Source organism: Vanessa tameamea, chromosome 10, assembly GCF_037043105.1.
Source record: "Vanessa tameamea isolate UH-Manoa-2023 chromosome 10, ilVanTame1 primary haplotype, whole genome shotgun sequence".
Classification (NCBI taxonomy): Eukaryota; Metazoa; Arthropoda; class Insecta; order Lepidoptera; family Nymphalidae; genus Vanessa; species Vanessa tameamea.
The window spans coordinates 4,063,014-4,085,447 of record NC_087318.1 but is presented as its reverse complement, the minus strand read 5'-3'; the positions used below and the strand labels follow the sequence as shown (position 1 = coordinate 4,085,447).

The window sequence follows — 22,434 nt, the reverse complement described above, 5'->3', positions numbered from 1 at the left end:
GAATAATAACGATATATTAAATAAATATAAAAATAACTAACTGCCAATTCCGACTTCATCGGGATGCAATAAGAATTTTATTTACTTCATTATCGCAGTCCCACCTATCGAGTCCAATTTCAACTTTACAGGGTCCACAAACACCAACCACCTCAAATACACACAACAAATTTCATCGAAATTGGTCCAACCGTTTAGTTGGAGTTCAGTACACACGTGCAGAAGATTTATATATATAAACATGTATTCTAGTTTAAAAACTGTCAGTTAATAATAGGTCAAATAATCTTTTAAAGGTATAAATTATTGATGGGCATTTCAGAACGATTTCATTTAAAATATATCATTACTATAATAAAGTGATCTGATGAGTTAATAAAAATGCATTCGCTATAACAAACAAAATGACAGCCGAAAAATAAAATCCTTTTCGCTTTTATTGCTGTAGATCGCAAACATTGTAGCCCTGTTCATTGTGATGTAATTGAAAAATCAGTGCCTCGAACTACATTCAGCTTTTTCTATTTATTATTCAGTCGACAATCAGGTCGAAATTCCGAAAAACGAAGTGAAAAACACACGGCTGTTGTTTCTCCACGATCTGGTGTATCAAAAATTCACGAACTTAATCGTAGCGACGTTCAAACAAACGTTTTCGAATTGCTACGTATCACGATAGTTGACAATTTATTCGAATTATTTGCGAAAACGTTTTGTAATTTCGTTTGGTTAGTTACTCACGACATGTCAAGTTTATTTATCACCAAACTGAGACTCTGTGGTATTATTCACGGACACAGGCTATTATTTCGTGATGTTTTTATAATAACTAAAAAATCAATTGCATTGTCGGAAATAATTAAAATATTTTATTTTTACTAATGTTATTGTTTTTTCAATGTACAGAACCATACATTTGACCAATATGGTACAAATATTTGTACTTTTATTATTTGATACCCATTCCAAACATCGCACTAGCATTATAAAGATTTAATTCAGTTCTAGTTTTTAATCATGAGGCATAAGCAATTGCAAACTTAACTATATGATTGTTTTAATGCATCGTACATTTTTATGCGTTATATATTTCATTGAAATTAAGCAAAATTTATCGTTGTGTTTTTCCATTTTTTAAATCATGAAAGTTTCTAATGATTTTTTTATTAAAGTACGTAAATCTTTGTATATATTTGTGGTATCTGTTAGTGTTTGTGTAACGTTCGCTTCAAAAACACCTGAACCGACCATTTTCATTCCAACTACATCAGCATAGTAACCTAATTATACACACACACGTATATATACTTACTAATACGTACACAAATAATTATACACAATCAACAGCATGTAATTAATTACGGAATTATTTTATTAATTATTCCATATTAATCAGTAGTGTTTGCGTGAAACCGGAGAAAAAAACATTTAAAACTACTTATCTCTTACACTTAGTATGATGTCAAATTTTATATCAACAATTTCATTGATATCGACTTGATTTTGCCGTAAATGGGAGAAAAAATCTTAAAAGCATTTTTATAGCATTGCAATATTTTTATTCCTTTATTTTTACAATAATATTTAATAAAGTGACATACATATTGTGTAACAAAATTCCCTAATAAAACGAAAAACTAAATTAGCCTCAGATACAAAACAAAGTAGGTATTCTAAGATCAAAACAAGGATTCTTCTGATATTTTCCGTCAGCATATGCGGGCAGTGCACGGTATTCTGATGATGAAGGGGAGAATCTGCGGACTCATCAAAACAATAAACAAAGTATCGGAACCCTATTTTATTATGTTATTATGCACGACGCCCTATGATTTACGTTGCACACTGTACGCTGAAAGAGAATTTTTTACACTGAAGATTCGCCTCGAAATAGTTCCAAAAACTCTGATAAGCGATACGAATTACGTATATTAGTTATAATATTTCAAATGTGTGTGTTTCTTTTATTTAATCTGCCGAGCAGAAAGACAACGGTCTCTTGATTAGTACCAAGTATATTGAAACAGGTTTTTAATCACAGTATCCACGGCGTTATATGCCTTCTCGATATAATTAAACTAGATGACCCATTCCGACCTTAAGTGGTAGAACTGATTGGTTGTTAATACCCCATACAAAGAACAGGGCCATTAGTAATGTAGAGCAGTACATGCATGTACACAGGTGTCAACTTCACACATTCAAATGTGTACATAAAATCAGTCAACACTAGAGATGGATAGCCTATATGCTTGTTATCCTATGCCATAGCACTACAAGATTTTCAACATAAATAGTGAGACAATTGTGATAAATATTCCATTACGTAGCTGTACATTTATGTCTATTTATGTACATTTATTTTTTCTCTTATATATGTTATTAATAAATAAAATGTAATCTGTAACAAGTTCCATCGCTACCTTTGTCATTACCATTTTTGTAGTTATTAATTTTTATTTTTATAACAGGTTTAGGTTATGACTTAAAGCAAATACTTTTAAGACAATGAAAGAAGTCCAGTTATTACCGTTAGTGTTTTATTCTTTTAATGGACTATTCTTTTATAAAACTACTATTATCAAAATTTTTTCCTAGAGGTTATTACAAACGATAAGACTACTTTTACCTTTACATGCCTATTGATTTTTAATGTCTCTATTAAGAATAAATCATATTAATTATTTTATCTCCTTAACACGTTACGGAGCATTACTACGTAGTTACGTTACGTAACTTACTATAAATACAATAATGATGTCTTCCTTCGCTAAATAAATCAATAAAAACCGAAATAAAATAATGTGCAAAAAATTTAATTGAAAATTATTTTATCCCACAAATATAACAATTAATATGTACGAACGAGCTTAGCGTATCTTATCGCGTACAGCAAGTGTTTTTCTACCACAAGATTATCAATCAAGAGGCATTTCCCGGTACAAATTTATCACGAGCTTCTTATTGTACCGCCGGATAACACAATATCCATCGGATATCCGGAGGGGAGCTGAACATCATATTTTTATCATCATTATGTCAAAAAACGTTGAGGTCACATTTATATGGACCGGGCGATAATTTATATATTATTATACGGGGACTTTAAAATAATGATTCATTTTTAACATATCTGCAATTATTTTCTTAGTTATTTTAATTTATTCATATGTGACATTTTAATTAATAACCGTTCATGTGAATTTTTTTATGCATGAAATACATTTATGCTATTGATAATGTAAGATAATCATTTCAATACATTTTTTTTTATTTAATTAAACTTGCATATCTAATTTAATTTATAATATCTCTAAACATATTGAGAACAAAAATCATGTTCTGGATTCACGCAAAACTACTAAACCAATTCATATGATACTTTCATATGATTATATGTAGGTAATATAATAAGAAAGACTTATGCTATATATGTAGTATTTATTATAGCAGATTTTTGAAATATAATATAAAATATATCAACTCAGTTACGGAAAAAAAATACCGTTACACAGGCTTTGACAAACGACAGCTTTCATTACATTTATTTACTGCAAAGTATAAATCCGTACAAGAAAACTTACTGTGCGTTCTCTCTTTAAATACAATTTTAACCAATAGTTTTGGAGGTATTTTTAAATATTTAAGAAATCACATCTTCTTCTTCATCTGTTACATCTCTGATTAGGAAGGCTATCAGTTTCGTATTCCTCCCTATACTTTGCGAGGCACAACAACTCGGCAGCACTCCCGATTCCAGTCCACTCCTTGATAGTGTGTAACCAAGACTTTGTTCTAGATCTAGATCCCTTCCGAGAACATTTCCTATCATGATGAGTTGTTTTTTTTTTGCAGAGAACTTACGGTTACACAGGTACAATATAAATTCTAATAGCTTATGAAATTAGTTTAAATCTAATTTATTATTTAAAATAATAATTTAATGTAAAAGATATGAAAATGATACCAAGTCAAGACTAAAATTTATACTTCACTTAACAAATATTTTACTTTTTTTAAATATCCAATTAAAAGCCATGTCCATATTAAGCGAAATATTTTGATTCTCCTCCGAGATGTTTTTAACAGGGCTCTGGATCTTATTGGCTGATTAATGATTGCATAGTCACCTAGCCCCGAATGCGGAAAAACAAGTTTAATATTATTACACATGATATTTTTAAAAGTTTAAATCAATTGAATAAATTAAAAAAAAATCTTTCGGGTGCTATTTATATATATTGGCACCAATTTATACTACAGAATATGCAATTGAAAATATATATTTTTTAATCAATAAGACTTAATAGTATAAGAATTGTACAGTTAACATTATTATTTGAATATTTGCAACTAACCAAAAAAAAATGAAAAATCATTATAAAAAAGCCGTCGAAGCAAATTAACAAGGATTTAAATTTACAAATAAAAACTTAGGAATAAAGTTCGCCTCCAGGTCTATCTATACATATTAGACTTAAAAATAAATAGAATTGTACTAATATTATAAAAAATCATCTAGATTTCTCATAAAATAAAAATCCTGTTGAGTATCTACACCTGTTCTTCTAAGATTTTTGGTATCTTTAGAACCCAATACCCTGAGCCTAGCCTGGCAAAGTTTATAAAATTACACAAACGAAGGACACTGTAGTTAAAAGGTTAGTCATGCATTGATTATTGATAAAGTAAGTTTATTTTTTATGTTATAGGTTAGAGGACGAGCAAACGGGCCACCTGATGGTAAGTGGTCACCACCAACCTATGGATGTACGATAGCACTGTAAGTAATATAAACCATTCCTTATATCGCCAATGAGCCACCAACCTTGGGAACTAAGATATTTCCCTTGAGCCTATAATTACACTGGCTCACACAACCTTCAAACCGAAACACAACAATACTGACTGCTGTTTGGCGGTAGAATATCTAATGAGTGGGTGGTACCTACCCAGACGAGCTTGCACAAAGCTCTACCACCAAGTACATCTTACAGTATATATAGTCTTTGGTAATCATTTGCCATAGTCTGACTCATTTCTTTCATGACTAAAGCAAACTTAATTCAAATAACTTCCATCACTTGTAACGGGAGGTTCCGTTCTTCACTTAAACTTCGTACAATGATTTTAAGTATGCTGTAAGTATATTTCTACGTATGTATGTGTGTTTGTTTGATTGTATTTAACTTAGAACATTACCATCTCTGTCTCATCGTAATGTATGGTGGACAAGCATGGGTCTTGTGTAAGCCTCTCATCACATATTCTACCGCTAAATTGCAATATCTTATATTGTTACGTTCCGGTTGGACGGGTGAGTCAGCCAGTATAACAGGCACACGGGAAAGAAGTCATCTAAAAGTTTAATGTTTATGTCGCATTGACAATAGAATATAAAGCATTGTCAATGTTTATTTTATCCCAATATATATATACATTGGCGTCGGTGGTGGGGACCACTAACCACCAGTTGCCCCATTTACCGGTCAGTCTTCCTATTTTGTTATAATATACTAGCAGACCCGGCCACGTTGCTGTGAGTACGTATTACTTTAAATTATACAGTATGATCACATTTAACCAAAAACCATTTCTGAAATACGCTGAATATAATGGTACAAATTCCATGGCAATTTGGTATACCTTTTTCTTAGAAACAGAAGCCTTAACAACAATTTTCATTCTAACTTAAAATAACAGAAGTCCATACAAAATGTTTTCTCCAATTTCATAATTTTGGAGGATTATTTTTTATAAATCGTTGTCCCAGCTCTCTTTTCTATGTATTAAACTTTCATCATTTCATTTCATCTAAGTTAAAAGACAGCAAGAAGCGATTTCATTTCATACTATCTAGATATAATTGATATAAATATACATATGTATGTATATACTGGAGACAATTTCATATGAGATGTGATATTAGACTGTATTATGTCAAAGTCACTTCACAATCAATAATTCAGTGGTATTATTTTTGAAAACAAACTAAACTCGGCCATGTTTATTAGACATCGTCAGTATCACAGGCAGGCTTTTATGAAATAAGCTTCATATTACCCTGGAACGATGCCAGAAGTGAACATTACACGTTGCTGTCCATCTCTTAATTTCTCATCTGTTCATTTTGAAATATATTTTAAGATATTTAACGTTACAATGTTGCCCTTATTTATATATATTACCTTATTAATATATTTTTTACAATACTTAAGCACACTATAAATTTTAAGATTATATACTAATATTATAACTTCGGAAAAAACTCTGTCTGTCTGTTGCTCTTTCACTGCCAAACCACTCAACCGGTAATATAATAAATTTTATGAAATCCAGTATAAAGTAAGTTCGAATTCCAAGGAAGGACAAGGGGTACTTTTTGTATCAAAAACCTCAATACCAACCCTTAAAATGTGAGCAAATCCGCAGGCGACATCTAGTAATAATAAAATCGTTAAGCTCCTTTTAATACGTAGTCTCTCTCTCTGTATACCTAATTAAAAAATGATTTTAACATGAACTATGCAGTACCTATTTACTCACACAAATGTATTTAGGTAGTTAGATATATATAAACCTAAATATAAAATATTGATGATGTTATATCCTACAATATCTAAAAAACAAAATAAATTTGTAGAAACTAAAAAAATAGAACTATGAATGTATTTTAGAGTTTTTACGCAATAGTTTAACAGATATATTAATAATATTTTAAATTCTTCTTCTCTTCTCTTCTTCTCTTCTCTTCCTTCTCCTCAACGGGAGAGGAGGCCTTAGCCCAGCAGTGGGAAGTTTACAGGCTGATTATGTTTTTATTATGTAAATTACCATGGTTTTTATTACTACAAGTATTTAAAACGAGATATATATCATTAGTCTCGTGAACAAGACATTCGTAGATAATGTCGATATATCGAGCTCCACCGAATAAAAATAAAATACTTGGTACATATCCCGTTTTAAATACTTGTAGAAATATAATAATGTCTATCACCAAAAAAAAATAAAACTACAGTACACATCCGTAAATGTATTCTCCTGGAGGCTAAGCAAATATTACATTGATTTTTTTAATCTTCAAATTCCGAATATGTTACGCACATTTTCCTGAAATTACACTCCTTAAAACCTATCCCCACAAGGTATTAATCAATTGTCTAGAAAGTTGGACCGATCAATATGCGAATCACCATATCCTGCATTATACGACTGATTTGAAAAATGATAATTTTCTTTAAAATCTTATGCTTACAAATGGCATTCTGAAATCGGATGGGTAACAGCAGAAACGTCTCTCTCAAGAGTCCGCGCCTCAAGTTACGAAGGAGGTTTAGAGGGCGTGTTCGAAATTAACCACGCCTACTCAGTAGGCGTGTCATCCATCTCAAATATTAAAAATAATTTATTACTCGGTCATATTGAAGTATTGTTTTAAGCGAACATAATACGTTTATTAAGTTTTAATAATTTTACTATGTATCTTCATTTTAAGAATAACTAATATTTAAACTAACAAGTTCAATTCACCACGATAACATAATTACATTTAATTTAAAAAAGAAAAAGATAAAATTGTATTGAAAATTTATTTGTAATCAGAATTTTTCAAACAACAACAGACCTCTACTTTTATCTTAATATCTATATACAATTTTGTTTGCCGGATCTTCTCGATAGAATCTACATTCCGAACCAGTAGTAGCTTCACTTAACATAGTTTGTTAAATGACGGTTCAAAAGTGCTTGTAAAAAAGCCTGCTTGAATAAAGTATATTTTGATTTTGTCGCTAATAAAATACTTTCACAAAAAATACGCAAGTCCTTTAATTCATTTTGTATAAATTAGCAATCCAGCTAAAATACTTAAACATTGAATGATGATTTTGTCGTTCAGATAATTAAACATATTATTATTTTTAATATGACGTTATCGAAAGAACTGCTACGAATGTCCATACTACGAATGCCCCTATTATAATCGAAATCCTAAAAAAGTAGGCGGAGCTTCACCCGATGATGGACGAAGTTTTCCGACAGCCGCCTATCTATCCGTTAAGTAAGCAGAGTGGAAACCAGCTGCGAGTGAACCTTACACTCAAATGATTACCCCCTCGAGCCTTCATAATACTAGGAGCACAAAGAGGAAGAGGAGGTCACTTCAAACTTGTGAGCTTTGCGAGAAAATGCATGGAAATCAAGGGAAAGGAATCCGCTAGGATGTGTTACGTAATTTCAGTCGGGCATCGTCGTTGTAGGGGAGAGCACGTTCCGTCAGCTTTCCCTCGTACACAATAAACAACAACAACGTGTTTATAGTCGTAAACAACACAAGTTTTGGACTTTCACAAACTTCTGTGTTAAGGTAAGTGATAGTTACATAAAGAGTCTTTTTTTTATTCTATACATATATTGAAGGATCTATAAGTATTCTATTGATTGGATTTAAACGACTTGGTAAAAAAATTTTTTTTGTTGAATTATTTTTTTCATTTATATCTTTTAAAGGTATAACTTAAAAGTCACCATCAATAAATAACTTTAGTTTAATGTTTTAACAACTACTACTGCCAAATAAAAATTATTATTTAAAACTTCAACTCAAAATAAATTATATTTATCATTATTATAACATTCGAATAACTATCCAATTAGAATTAAATACCTTAGAACTGAACTAAAATTGTTTATTAGAAACAATTTAAACGGAAATATTTTAAATGCCATACCTATTAATTTATTGTAGCCGTAATTGTATAAGTTACGATAAACACATTAAAAAAAAACGATTTAATATTTTGTGGTTATTTGACATTCCAAGTTTGAATTATTTGTAACCGATATTATTCAATGTTATTAAGTAAGATTAGTTTGTAAAATAGTTTCGTCATTATTAGTACCGAATGCCGTGGGAGTTATGCATATCTATTTCATTAAAAAATAAAACACTTATAAAATAATAATATAATAGAAACCTTATTATATAAAAAAAAAATATTTTCCGCTATCCGACCTTAAAAATTGCTGATATGATGATCCTTTATAAACGTTTATTACATCTCGTGAAAATATTAATTTAATATTTTGGAGTTTTTGAAGTCGATTTTATATTTTCTATTTTAAATATGCGTATAAATGTATAAAATTATATTGCATATGAAATGCAATACTCGCTGCTCATAAATAAAATGTGACGATATTATTGTTTTATCAAACTGAAATTACCCCTGATGTACTTATCCTTCATAAAAAGCAGCAGAGATTGCGTAAAAAGATTAATACCTTTGTTATCATTTCTTTATTAAACAAAAAAACGTTTGATACTATTAATATATTAACAAAAACTTATTACTTTTGAAAACATTTTTTTTTAAATATATTACTAATTTATTATTAAAAAAAAAATTAAGCATAATCCTTTCTTAAAAATTCCATATGAAAATATACGTTTACATATTAGATACAAATAGTATCACATACTTTTAGGAGATGTAAATATATATTTCAAATATTTAAAGATTAATTTCAATTTCAAATTTCAAATACATAAAATACTTATTTAAAGAGTTTTTATATATATTAAAATTATTAGAGTCGAGTTTGCGAAGTAGTGTTAGATTTAGACATATACATACTTGTAATATTATATATACATAGATTATAGCCTATTCCAGTCAAAGAAAGGATGACATCGTAGATTTACTATTACAATTTTCTAATTTGCTATTACTCAAAGTTTTTAATTAATATATATTTGTTAATAATACAACACTCTTCCACTTATTTAATTATATTCAATATAATTTTACTTCCAAAGGTGATAACAGCTTCGTCGAAGTTCAAAAGGTCAAATTTAGTTTCAAATCCAATAAGAATATCATACATTATTCAAGCTCTCAACCAATTAAAGCGATGAATTCAATGTCGAATGTTGTTTATTATATATAGGCTACAATATATAACATTTATAATATTGATGTGTCGTAAAAGTCTAATGAAATGGAACTGATTATTACGTAATATTTAAGTACATATATAAATATATACGTACGAATCATAAGGCACATGGCATAAAAAAAACAAAGACAATGAGATTTAAACATACAAAATTTAACTTTTTGAGATATTTCCAATCGAAAATTGCCAATCTGAAAAATATGACTGATTATAATAGGCTATAGTAATCTATACAATACATTTTAAATATGCAGTACCTATCCATTGTCATTCATAAGGCTTTTCTAATATTTAAAAATAGAATCATACTAGCGTACTACAAATAGTTTGATCAAGCAAATAGTGTTTATATAAATAGATTCCACCTTTATATAAACATACATACTTTAATAAACATACAACTTACCAGCATGCTGCTTTGCTTACGGTTTGTCTTCGTGATTTGAATGATTATAGAAAAATAATACGTTTCCGGTTCAGTAAAATATCAAGACCGTGCGTTACAAGATAGGCTGATGTATCATGCACCGATTTAATTTCAATTTAACTGCAGAATAAAAGTTATCGGCTTTCTACTTACATTTTTATAAGTTAATAAAGCGTATAGGATAATATTTATATTATTATACGTATAGGATACTATATTAGTTATATTCTATTCGAATTATTTCTGAACTTCCTATAGATTGACTGATACTGAATATCTTCAGCGATAAATTCGGACTTTAATTCTAACTATAAAATTTAATTGGTCAATACAATTTTTCATAAAGATACAAAAAAATCAAAATTAATTATATCATTCTAAATAGAAGAATTCTGTTATTGATAAGTTTAATACGACGCTTTCTGAAATCGTAAATACTCACTGTTTTTGTTGCATATCTAAATGCAACCCCTGTTTACGTCCCCCTGTTTACTGTTTACCGGGTGGAGGCGTCCCCCTGTGACGTGGAAAACAAACGTACGCTCTCGGGTCTGTGATGTTACGGTATTAAAGTTATGAATCGAAGTGTATTTCATTAATACAACGGCAAATATTACGAAGCTACCGTACAAATAATGTTTAATTATTAATTTTAAACATTATTTTTTAATTAATTACTACAAAAACGTAGTGCTATTTTTGAAACCATTAATTAATATATTTTTCTCCTTGCAGTACCATTTCTAATGCATTTAGCAGCAATGATAGTTTTTATAGTATTCCCTCGCTTAGTGAAACTATTAATTCTAATTTCGCGGATAGCTTAAAAAAAATAAATGTAATTCATATTAAAGCACAGAGTATACCTGCACACTATCCTGATATGCTGTCTTCCTTTGATTGTAAAAATATTCACGCTATCCTTGTATCTGAGACATGGCTAAAGCCTTGTTTACCGTCGATCTCCTTCTCGATCCCTGGCTTCAATCTAATTCGGAACGATCGTGTAAGCCGACAAGGTGGTGGTGTTGCAATATACCTTCGCACCCAAATTTCTTTTTCTATTATTGACCTGTCGCCAACCCAAAGAACTGTAGGTCCTGAAAAGCTTTTTATCGAAGTTATTTTTGGCCATACCAAGCTTTTATTGGGAGTTTTTTATAGCCCATGCCTCACAGTTGACTTTTTCTCATTTGAAAAAAAATTAGAGCAATATAAGCTTTTGTATAATCATACTCTGATTATGGGTGACTTTAATACCTGTCTTATAAAAGACGATCATCGTGCTTCACGTTTGAAATCTCTCGTAAATGGAGCTGATTTGCAAATTTTACCTTTGGATGCTACTCACACTTTTCCTAACTGCACTCCTTCTCTTCTTGATCTAATTATTGTCTCTTCCATTGACCATGTTATAAAATTTGGTCAGTGCTCTGCTCTTGGTTTTTCCTATCACGATTTACTCTATTTATCCTATAATTTACAACCACCTAAAGCCAAATCGAGAATTCTTCTGCAGTGTAATTTTGGTGGAATGGACTTGAATTGACTGGGCTGAAGTCTCCAATTGCAAATCCGTCAACGAGCAGGTCAAGGTTTTTAATTCCTACTTAACTAACTTATATGATGTCCACGCACCAATTCGACCGGTCCGAATAAAACATCTTCCAGCGCCTTGGATTACTCAAGAAATTAGACTAATACAAGAAAAGAAAAATCGGGCCAAATTAAAATATAAAACTAATCCAACTGACAGCAACAGTATAAAATATATAAAGGTGAGAAATCGTTGCAACATGATGTGTAGAGACAGTCAACGACGCCACATTCATAAATCTGTTTCTAAAGAGGAAGAACCAGCTAAAGTCTGGAAATTTCTCAAGTTTTTAGGAGTTGGAAAAGCTACTCAAAGTGTAAATTATACCAATTTTAATTTAAATAAGCTCAATGAGCATTTGTTCTGAAACTTTTGATACCACTATTAAGTGTAACACTTTAAATGAACTTTCAGCTAAATCCACTTCTGACTTTCCTGCTTTTGTCATTAATCAATTTACTGAGTGTGATGTTAAGAATATCCTGGCAATTGATTCTGACGCTATTGGATCGGATTGCATTAGTCGTAAAATGATCGTTCCTATCCTAGACATTATTTCTCCTATTATCACTTCCATTTTTAACCTTTTCATTAATACTGGTGAATATCCTGATTCCTGGAAGGACGCTCAAATTATACCTCTTCCAAAAAAAGTAAATCCATCTTCTTTTTCTGATTATCGTCCCATTTCTATCCTTCCCTTTCTTTCGAAAGAACTTGAACGTCTCATCCATACACAATTAAATTATTTCCTTTCCAGAAATATCCTTCTGAATCCTTTACAATCTGGCTTCCGACCTGGTCACAGTACGACTACTGCTTTGATCAAGGTTTCTGCCAATTTATAGGACCATCAGCAGGTTACGGTGCTGACATTATTAGATTTTAGTAATGCCTTCAACACCGTGGACTTTGATATCCTTCTTGCTGTCCTCGGTTCTCTTAACATATCTCCACCAGTAATTGATTGGTTTCATTCTTACCTGCGTGGGCGTCGGCAGCGTGTTGGAGTTAACGGTTCATTCTCTAACTGGTCTCCTATAACTGCTGGCGTGCCGCATTTATTAATATGATAAATAGTAATTCAATTCTTTTCGGATTTCAATTCACCTATTCTAGATTATAACATTTTTCTTACACCGTCAATGTTCACCAACCAAGAAATGTATGACGGCGCGGCGCCTTGTCGTCCGTCAATATAATTCACCGTTCAAACAAAAGACAGCATACGTTGTTCGTTAGGAATAGGCCCAAATACCGATTATTTGAAAACTGTAAATGAACTAACCTTGCCTTTACCAATAAATTCGAATAAAAACCGTACTAATTAAAGAAAAGCTGATCTGAATATTTGATTGTTCCAGCCAGAGGGTAATAAGCTAACCGCGGCATGGATTAATAATTCAAGATTTGAACAATTGAATCTGCTCGTGATACCTGTATTAAATATGCAAATAAGTTATTTATTCAAGACGCGCCACTTCGACTCACAAAGGGGAGCTCTTTATGAAAACTTACCGCTAATTTACTTGACGCTCTTGTCATAATTGTGCGACGGTATCGCTACACGATGTGAAATTTGTCATACTTTTGTAACTAATTCCGAATCGAGATAGCCGAGAAGATAGAACGAATTTTAAACGACGATCGCGATATCAATTCTATTCACCGTTGAGTTTTCATACACTTGTGCTTAGCGGTCTTCAATATCGATATGAAGAAAGACAGATAAACAACATTTGTCTAGATAGATTGTCTAGATCATTGGTCTAGAGCTAGAGCATTTATGATATTCATTATGGACTTGCGAAAAAAATTACAGTGCATATAAGTAGTTTAGTGGAATAGTATCGTATTATAAATAAAGATATATTCATTAGAACTGTTAGTATTGCACAATATAACTGAGCTAGTAACAAATCACGTGGCATTCGTAAATCTAAGATTTGTTTATCTTTATTCCTACCTCGATTGGAGTAGACTATAGTATAAGTAGTGATTTACGTATAGTAAATAGTAATGTAATATTTGTATTAAAAAATCAACATACGAATAACTGTTGTTACAAAAATGCAAGACGCCGAAATTCCCGAAACGAAGCTAATCAAAATTATTAATTGAAGAATATTAAACAATAGCAAGATATCGCGGGTACATTCCTTGGGGAGACGTTTAATTATTATTTATAATTTTGCGGCGAGTGGGCGCGGGCCAAGATGCCGGTACGAGTCTACGAGCTAATTTCCAAAATAAATATTAGTTCAATCAGACTCCAATGGCCGTAATATTAGTCATTGGGGCTACAGCGATGTTATTATAAAGACTTAATTTTCGTACCTATTTATACAGTCGATATTGTTTTAGGTTCTGGTTATTGTTTCCTTTAAGCAAATAACTCTTTATAATTAATACTTCGATTCTAAAATAACTATAAAATAAAACACAATTTATTTTTGCCCTGTTTCTACGTATACCAATGACTGTTATTAAATGATTCAATTTTACTTACGTCGTTCATTGATAAATATGCATAACGAATGTATCGGGGAAACTAAAACTATCATCATGAAGTACATGCTGAAGTTACGGCGTTAATGGACTATATGATATAGTCTATTCCAACACACAAGGACGAAAGCCAAATAAACAATATTTAACATGGAATTGACGAGATATAATTGGTCGAGAGCTTGAATAATCTATGATATTCATTACGGATTTCTAAAAAAAACTGTTGTCGGTACTTTGGATGTCAAATTAGGTAAAGAGGATATAAATAATTTGGTGAAGTAGTACTGTAAATAGTAATATTATAAATAAATATATGTTAATCAAGTATTGTTAGTTGTGTACAATATAACTGAGTTGTTAGCAAATCGCGTGGTAGGTATACATAAATCTAAGGTTTGTTTATCTTTATTCCTTCTTCGGTTGGATTAGACTTTAGGTACATATTTCATATGAATGTATCCAGTATCCAGAAATAAAATTACAAACCTTAACTAAATATAAAATACCAAGATCAAATTAAACATGAACATTGCACACAAATAATAAAAGGAATATTCAATAAAAACTAACCACAATAAGTCTAAAAAATATGATCCGTTCTGTTTGTATTAACTACGTATGCGTTAACGCGTCGGTTATCCGATTGAGCGAGCAATTTGTAAAGCAGTTTTGGTCACATGCTTGAAGGTTTCTGGCATATCATCGACGTACAAAAACTGCAATGAGATTCTGTAAGAGTTCACTTCGTATCTCACTCGTGAAACATTGTCAACCGACTTGCGGTACACGTCACTTTGATACGAGTATCCTATATAATTTATAATGATTATATTCAATGTCACACATCATATGCTGATATTTCACGCTCGTGTTCTGCTATGAGTTTGGAGTTTCTTCTTACAGAATAACCCTATTATTGTGCGAGCCGTATTGGATAAATATTTAAAGAATAACATTGATATGTTGCAGTGCATTTTATAATAATATTGGCCGTAGTACCGATTCATCTGTCACTTACAAGCTTTGCCCATTGTTGCTCTAACATAGTTGATACTATTAGTTTAAACAGGCCATGTTCTAAGTTTCACGATTATTGGTTAAAACGTTTTCAACAAATACATATAAGATATTTAAAAATATATATATTATGTTGTTCCCAAAAATGATTACCTAACAAAATATATTTCCCTTAGTAATAAGACCGCCTTCAGGACACACAGTAATTTTACTTCTTGAGTGTACAAAACATATTATTATTCTTTACATTGTATATAATATGAAGATAAATCACTTTAATACACCAGTTATGCATAATACAACTTCTTATAGCTAATTTAAACAGTGAGAAATATATATTTCATACCTTAATAAAATACGAGTTATTGAATTTAACATATTTTCCACATAATTTCGTTTATTTATTCGCTTTTGTTTCCTCTATTATCTAGTTTATTTAAATCAATTATTTGATGACGTCATAAAAATTATTTTATTACAATATGATATTGTATGATAAAATATTTACTCAGATTTTTACGGCTGACCTACCTGCCTGCAGTAAATATTTCTCATAAAATATTTTACATTTTGTTCGGACTATAAGTGCGAATAGCGTTGAAGGACGTACCTAACAAAAAACCCTTAGGCGCCTCATATGATATGGCTCTATTCTAGTCTGCCGGAAACTACGTAGAATACATTAACATAAACAAAGTTATTCCATGTTATATCTAACGCAGCATATCCTTACTAAAATTGCTAATGAACTACGATGTACGAGATGTCTCCATCGTGTGACACCCAGTTATTTCTACTAAAAGCGAGCTGAGACATATCCCTCGAAGGAAACATTGTTTTCAATAAATTAAACGGACAAGGCGCTCCGCAAACAGCCGCCGGGCTCCGTCAACACAATTATTATACTCGGACAGCCACCCTTGTTGATAAACACACTCTAAATAAATTAACTGGACTACATTACGATTGTTGAATTCTAAGAATTTAATAAAAATATAAAATTAATTTTAAAAATATTATTAATCTATGAATAGTTGTATTAACAGCAAATATAAATTCTGAATTCTAATACATTTAAAAAAAAGTTGCTGTTTAAACATTATTATAATTACATACATTTATGCGCGTACCACGTCAAACTTGAATAAGAAATTTCACTTATCACTGATCCCGAACAAAATCAAAATATTCTATATTCAAGTAGACTCATAAAAGTACATTTATAAATTAAATCTAATTAGCTTCGATATATTTATGGCACCACGTCTTTGTTTCAGATAGAAGATAAAAATGAGTGCGCGGCCAACGACAGCCGGCACTCGGACGAAAAAACAGAATCATGCTAATATACCATGTCCCATCGAGGACTGCGCTCGCTTTACGTATGGAAAACTGCCTGATCACTTGACTAAGGTTCACGGCCTAACTGGAGCAGAGAGAGACGCACTCAACGAGCAACAAAGAAAAAGATTTTTCAACGGAGAACTGTGTCAAGTTCGGTTCTTGAAAGAATCGGCTATTCGAGATCTTTGGGGTGCAGATTACGAAGATCCTCGGATTCGTGCAAAGATTCATCAAAGCTACTCTCTTGTTAAAATAAGGATAATTCCACTGGCCGCGACTCAACGCTCTCGGCCTCTTACAGAACAAGATGCAAATGTACTAACAGCATATAATGCCCGAACTGCACCACGTCCAGCTCGAGTTCAAAGGACAAGAGCTCGTCCGCGACCTTATTCAATTCCAGTAGCAAGCCCAGAAGAAAGTCGGGTATCTAGTGAGTCCAGTGAAGAAGAAAATGCACGTGGATCTTTACCCTTGTCGCCCCCACCATCATCGCCCTCTTTACCGCCATCTCCCGCGCCTTACGAATTACAGCCAGTGGAAACACGACTGCGAGACATATTTGATTCGAAAATCGATGCGGGATATAAAGCAGTAATCGATGATATGAAAAAATCGATGGCAATGGGTCATTCGCTTGGAGCCCGAAAGCGAAAAGCGTACAGAACATACCGTCGATATGCAAAACGATTAATCGCGTACTTACATAGACAGCATTCACCGCTAGCTTATGACGTCGACGTATTACTGTGTGGGGAAAGCCAAGTATGTGCGTTTTTGGAAAGAATAAGCAGCGAACACAAAACGAAAACATTACGTAATTACATCGTGGCTGCAATTAAATTGCTCGATTCAAGACTTTTCGCGATAGAAACAGATCCTTCAAGTAAAGAAAAAGTTGCATCAATGACGCGCGTGTATGACGTCTTGCACGGGAGACTGAATGCTTGCGATAGATTGTTAGCACAAAAAGAGACTTGTCAAAAAGAGACCGCCCATTTTGACAGCGACGCTATGGATCAGAGCTTCAACGAAAATTACGACGACTTGGTTTAAGGGATAAAACGGATTAAGTTATTTATTTTCAGTCATGTTTAAACATAAATTGTATTTTAAATACTTTGTAAATAATGCTCAAATTAGATATCATTTTTGATTAGTTTTACTTTTAGTTGAATTAAATTATAAATAATATTTTGTAAATATTTCAACACGTGTGGCAAGCAATAATCTCCATTTATGAAGTGCAGTATCATTAACAACATACAGTAGTGCAATGAACTTAGATAAAAAAACAGTAGTTATCTAATAATAATAATCGATTCATTTTCAATAATTAGTTTTAAGTACATTTTATCTACTGATTCGTTTCGTAACACTTTTGATATGCATTTATAGATTTATTAATGTTCAACTGAAAATGAAACTCACTCAATGTTATTATTAATGTGATAATTACATTTAATTGTATTACATTGTATAAATAATTTGTCATTGAATTAAGCGCTTACATAACCAAATAAATTGTAAATAGAATCTAGTCATTACAAATTCTAGTCATAAGTAATGTGCAATAAATAGTTGTTATATAATATATTTATGCTGTAGAAACAATAGCACAGTTTAAAGCAACTTAAGGAAACTCTTGCACCAATTTTTTTGGCTAACGTATAAATTTTAATGTTGTAAAGAATCTTACATTAGGATAGGCTTACATTTGTCGAGTTTGTCAAATTTATTTTCAAAATCAAATGTATTAATACAACGTAGAAGTTACGCTTTATTATGCTTTCTTATTTATTGTCAAAATTCTACCACCGTTCGGAAAGAAACACCTCAGAAGAACTGCCGAAAGAAACTCAGTGGGTAATTATTCTTTGTCAGATATTTCTGATTAGAGTCATAGATTATTATTAATTTTTAAAATAGCCTCGGTTTTTTAAGGAACAGGTTTTGCTTGAATCGTTTTTTTTTTTTTTGGTTTCGTTACAAATTAACCATCCATTGTCTTTTTCGCTATAGTGCAATAATCAAAGTGGCAAAAAGTTCATTACGAAAGATTATCGTTACATAAATTCGCACGTGACTTTGGCGACGTAATACTTACACAAATAATGGCCATTAAGACATCCATACTTGTATGAGAATAATACGTATTTGATTTTATTTCATTTTAACAATACACAACAAAGACATAATATATATAATATTTATATTACCTAATAATAATGAAATGTAGCAAGACAATATCTGTTTCTACGTGTAACAATTCGTATTGAATTTTAATTTCAATTTGTAGCATTATATTGCTGATTGTGTAAAATTGTTTTCAATAAATAGTTAAATTATTATTTATTTAATTTAGATTTATCGTTTTGAACAAGACTGAGATGTTATTTTACTTTGTCATATTCTTTATGCCTTCTGTTTTCTATTTGCAAATGACAATGTAACAATATTCAAGAAAAAAAAAATAATTTAATCTGGATTAATTGTTTTGAACAAGACTGAGATACAATTTTTTTTAATGTCGTATATGTTTTCTTATGTCCAAGATAGAATATTAATTATAAGAATCGCCTACTTCACGCATATAACCTTTATCAGAAAATCATTCCTTACTTTTTATAGAGGTATTGTTTTACTTGATAATATTAGTAAAATTATTTTTTCCAAAGAAAGTAGTTGAATACACTATTGTTCGCTATAAATAGCAAATTCTGTTAAAACAAAATAACTGGGGTAGTTACAATACTTTCATTTTAATAAGTTTTACGATATTCGACTTTATAACGGAAGTCTTGATATTATTACAATTTGCCAGCAATTAATATACCATATTAAATAGTATATGGTTACAATGAAACAATTCTAGTCATCGAAAACACAAAGAATATATCGTTTACAATTTATCTTGTATATTTTCTACACTTCATAATTAGACGTAAGCGTAGTAAGTACTATTTTATTGTAAATAAATTTTGTTTACATAATCTGTGAAGAGATAAATAAACGTCATAGACAAAAGGAATGTGCTTTATTACCTTTGGTTTTTATTAGTTTCAAACTTTTATTTTATACTAGCGATCCGCCCCGGCTTCGCACGGGTGCTAAGTCCCTGAATTTTAAATCTGTAATATCTTAGAATATATTTATTTAAATTACATGATCGAAAGGGCCATGATGATCTATATTAAATGCACAATGTATTTAAGGATACTTGGATAAGGATTAATGCTGTATAATTAAAAAATCGCTTCGAAAATATATAAATAAGCCATTGTGTATCAATCGCCCTTCATACCAGAACACAACGATGCTAAATATTACTGTTTGGCGGTAGAATATCTAATTGTAACTACAGGCACAAGGGACATAACATCTTAGTTCCCAAGGTTGGTGGTGCATTGGTGATGTAAGGAATGGTTAATATTTCTTACAGCGCCATTGTCTACGGGCGGTGGTGACCACTTACCATCAGGTGGCCCATTTGCTCGTCCGCCTACCGATATCATAAAAAAAAAGAAAAAAAATAATTAGTGGTTGGTACCCATACGGGCTTGCCCATAACCCTACCACCGAATCAAAATCAAACATATATTTTTGCATGTAATTATATCGATTTATACATGTGTATACATATTATAAATTGTATTTTTTTTCCATCTAAAGTTCATTTACTTTTCTCGCTCGTCTATCGTCTAAAGCTGCTGGTAGAGAGTGCTTTCAACATTAAGTACAATATTAATTAAATAAAGGGTCATGACTGACTGGTCAACACAACTCAAACACTATTTACTCTATAACATTAAACTTAATACATTAAATAACGATTTACAAGTGACTTTAGAGTAGATTTATTTCCAAGACAGCGATCTCCTCCAATAAACCTAAAGGTAGAAAAAGAGACAAATTAAATGTAGAAGCATAACTTTAATTATAAATAAAAAAAATTTAAATACATTTTGACTAATGTACAGCTTAAACTATAACACACTGACTTGAAATTTAGAGTTTACCTTTGGAAAATAGAGTCGCGTTAGCACGGTTATTGCGATATTTTGATTAAGTTTCCCACTTAAAATCTTCAGCTTCATATCAATTACTAGTTTAAAGTTTAATTTAAGAATAACAGATATGTATGTATGTATGTATGTATGTAGATGTAACTACAACCACACCGCACAAGGGTCATTGCATCTCAGTTCCCAAGATTTGTTGGTACATTGGTGATATGACGAATGATTGATATTTCTGCCAGTACCAGTGGCCCATTTACGATCCCACGGCCTATCCCGTAAAAACTTATACTTCCACGTATCCAAAAATTCAAGTAAGCGTTGCATCGATAATCTTTGAATAAGTGCAATTTTTAGCTTATTGTTAGTATCAAATAACAATTCGTAAAAACAAATTATTTAGGTTAATTACATTTGTGTTTATCTTTTTTATGATGAAAGAAAAAAAAATGAATGAATGAAAATATAATAATTTAAATTGAATTATAATTCTATTCTATTCTCATTCAATGTTATAACTTTAACTTACTATATATAATGAAGGGCTTAATGTTAATAATTCTAAAGTTACTTATTAGATAATAAAAACAAAAACGGAACAAACTCGAACTTTATATTATTTGTCATATCATTAAAAAGCGACATCTGTTATGGAGTAGCAACAACAAAAACGAGGTACATCATCGTACTGATAAAATATTGCATGCAGTTGGCGCTCGCAGTTACGCATACCTTATGCTCTCGCTAACTTATGATGTCCTGGTACATGGCGATTGTAACTGCCTGCTCCAGATTCTCCACTAGCGGACGCCCACGTTCCTAACGTTCCGAAGACATTCTCGTGAAGTGTGCCTTTTTTTAGTATATTTATTTATCTGTCCTCCTTTGCGTTAACAATAATCATGTCCGCTTTATAAACTAAATTCAAATATTCTATAATAACTTATAAACTATTATAAAATTGGGAACATTTTTATTATAAAAATATGTATTTTTGTATAGGTAAATTACAAATTACATTTAAATTAAAATAAAATTGGGAACATTTTTATAATAAAAATATGTATTTTTGTATAGGTAAATTACAAATTACATTTAAATTAAAGAAAATAAACAACCACTTTATATGTATATTCTTTAAAAAACAATATGAATTGACATTGTGTTTATTTCATTATTTATTTAAATTTATTAGATATTTTTTTAAATATTAAAAAAAAAAATTTTTTTTTATTACCTTCTTTATAGAACAAATTATTTCACAATTATTCCAATAAAATAATAAATTACCAACGAAAAAATCAAAAAGACTAACCGTAACTACCAAAAAATACAATTTTATCTTTGATAAAGATGTAGGCAAACGCGATTCACGCGCGGAATAGGGTAAACATACGACAAGCTATTTGATGTCTATTTTAAACATCTCACTCATAGGGCTATTCCTGTATTCACTGCCTTGAACCATCAAGCACGACCTATTTAAATTTCACGACTAAAGAACATTCGAGAATAACGATTTGTATTAAAAACCTTCCATGATTCATAGGCATAAGTAT

The 22,434-nt window shown here is 30.9% G+C and overlaps 1 protein-coding gene across 1 annotated transcript; it reads left to right on the top strand.

Moving 5' to 3' along the window:
- The first annotated feature begins 8,169 nt into the window (after nt 1–8,169).
- On the top strand, nt 8,170–18,125 carry LOC113392654 (uncharacterized). Its single transcript, XM_026629194.2, has 2 exons — nt 8,170–8,368; nt 16,790–18,125. Exon 2 carries the CDS (start codon nt 16,803–16,805, stop codon nt 17,910–17,912), a length of 1,110 nt encoding a protein of 369 aa, XP_026484979.1. The 5' UTR covers nt 8,170–8,368; nt 16,790–16,802; the 3' UTR covers nt 17,913–18,125.
- The last annotated feature ends 4,309 nt before the right edge of the window (nt 18,126–22,434 follow it).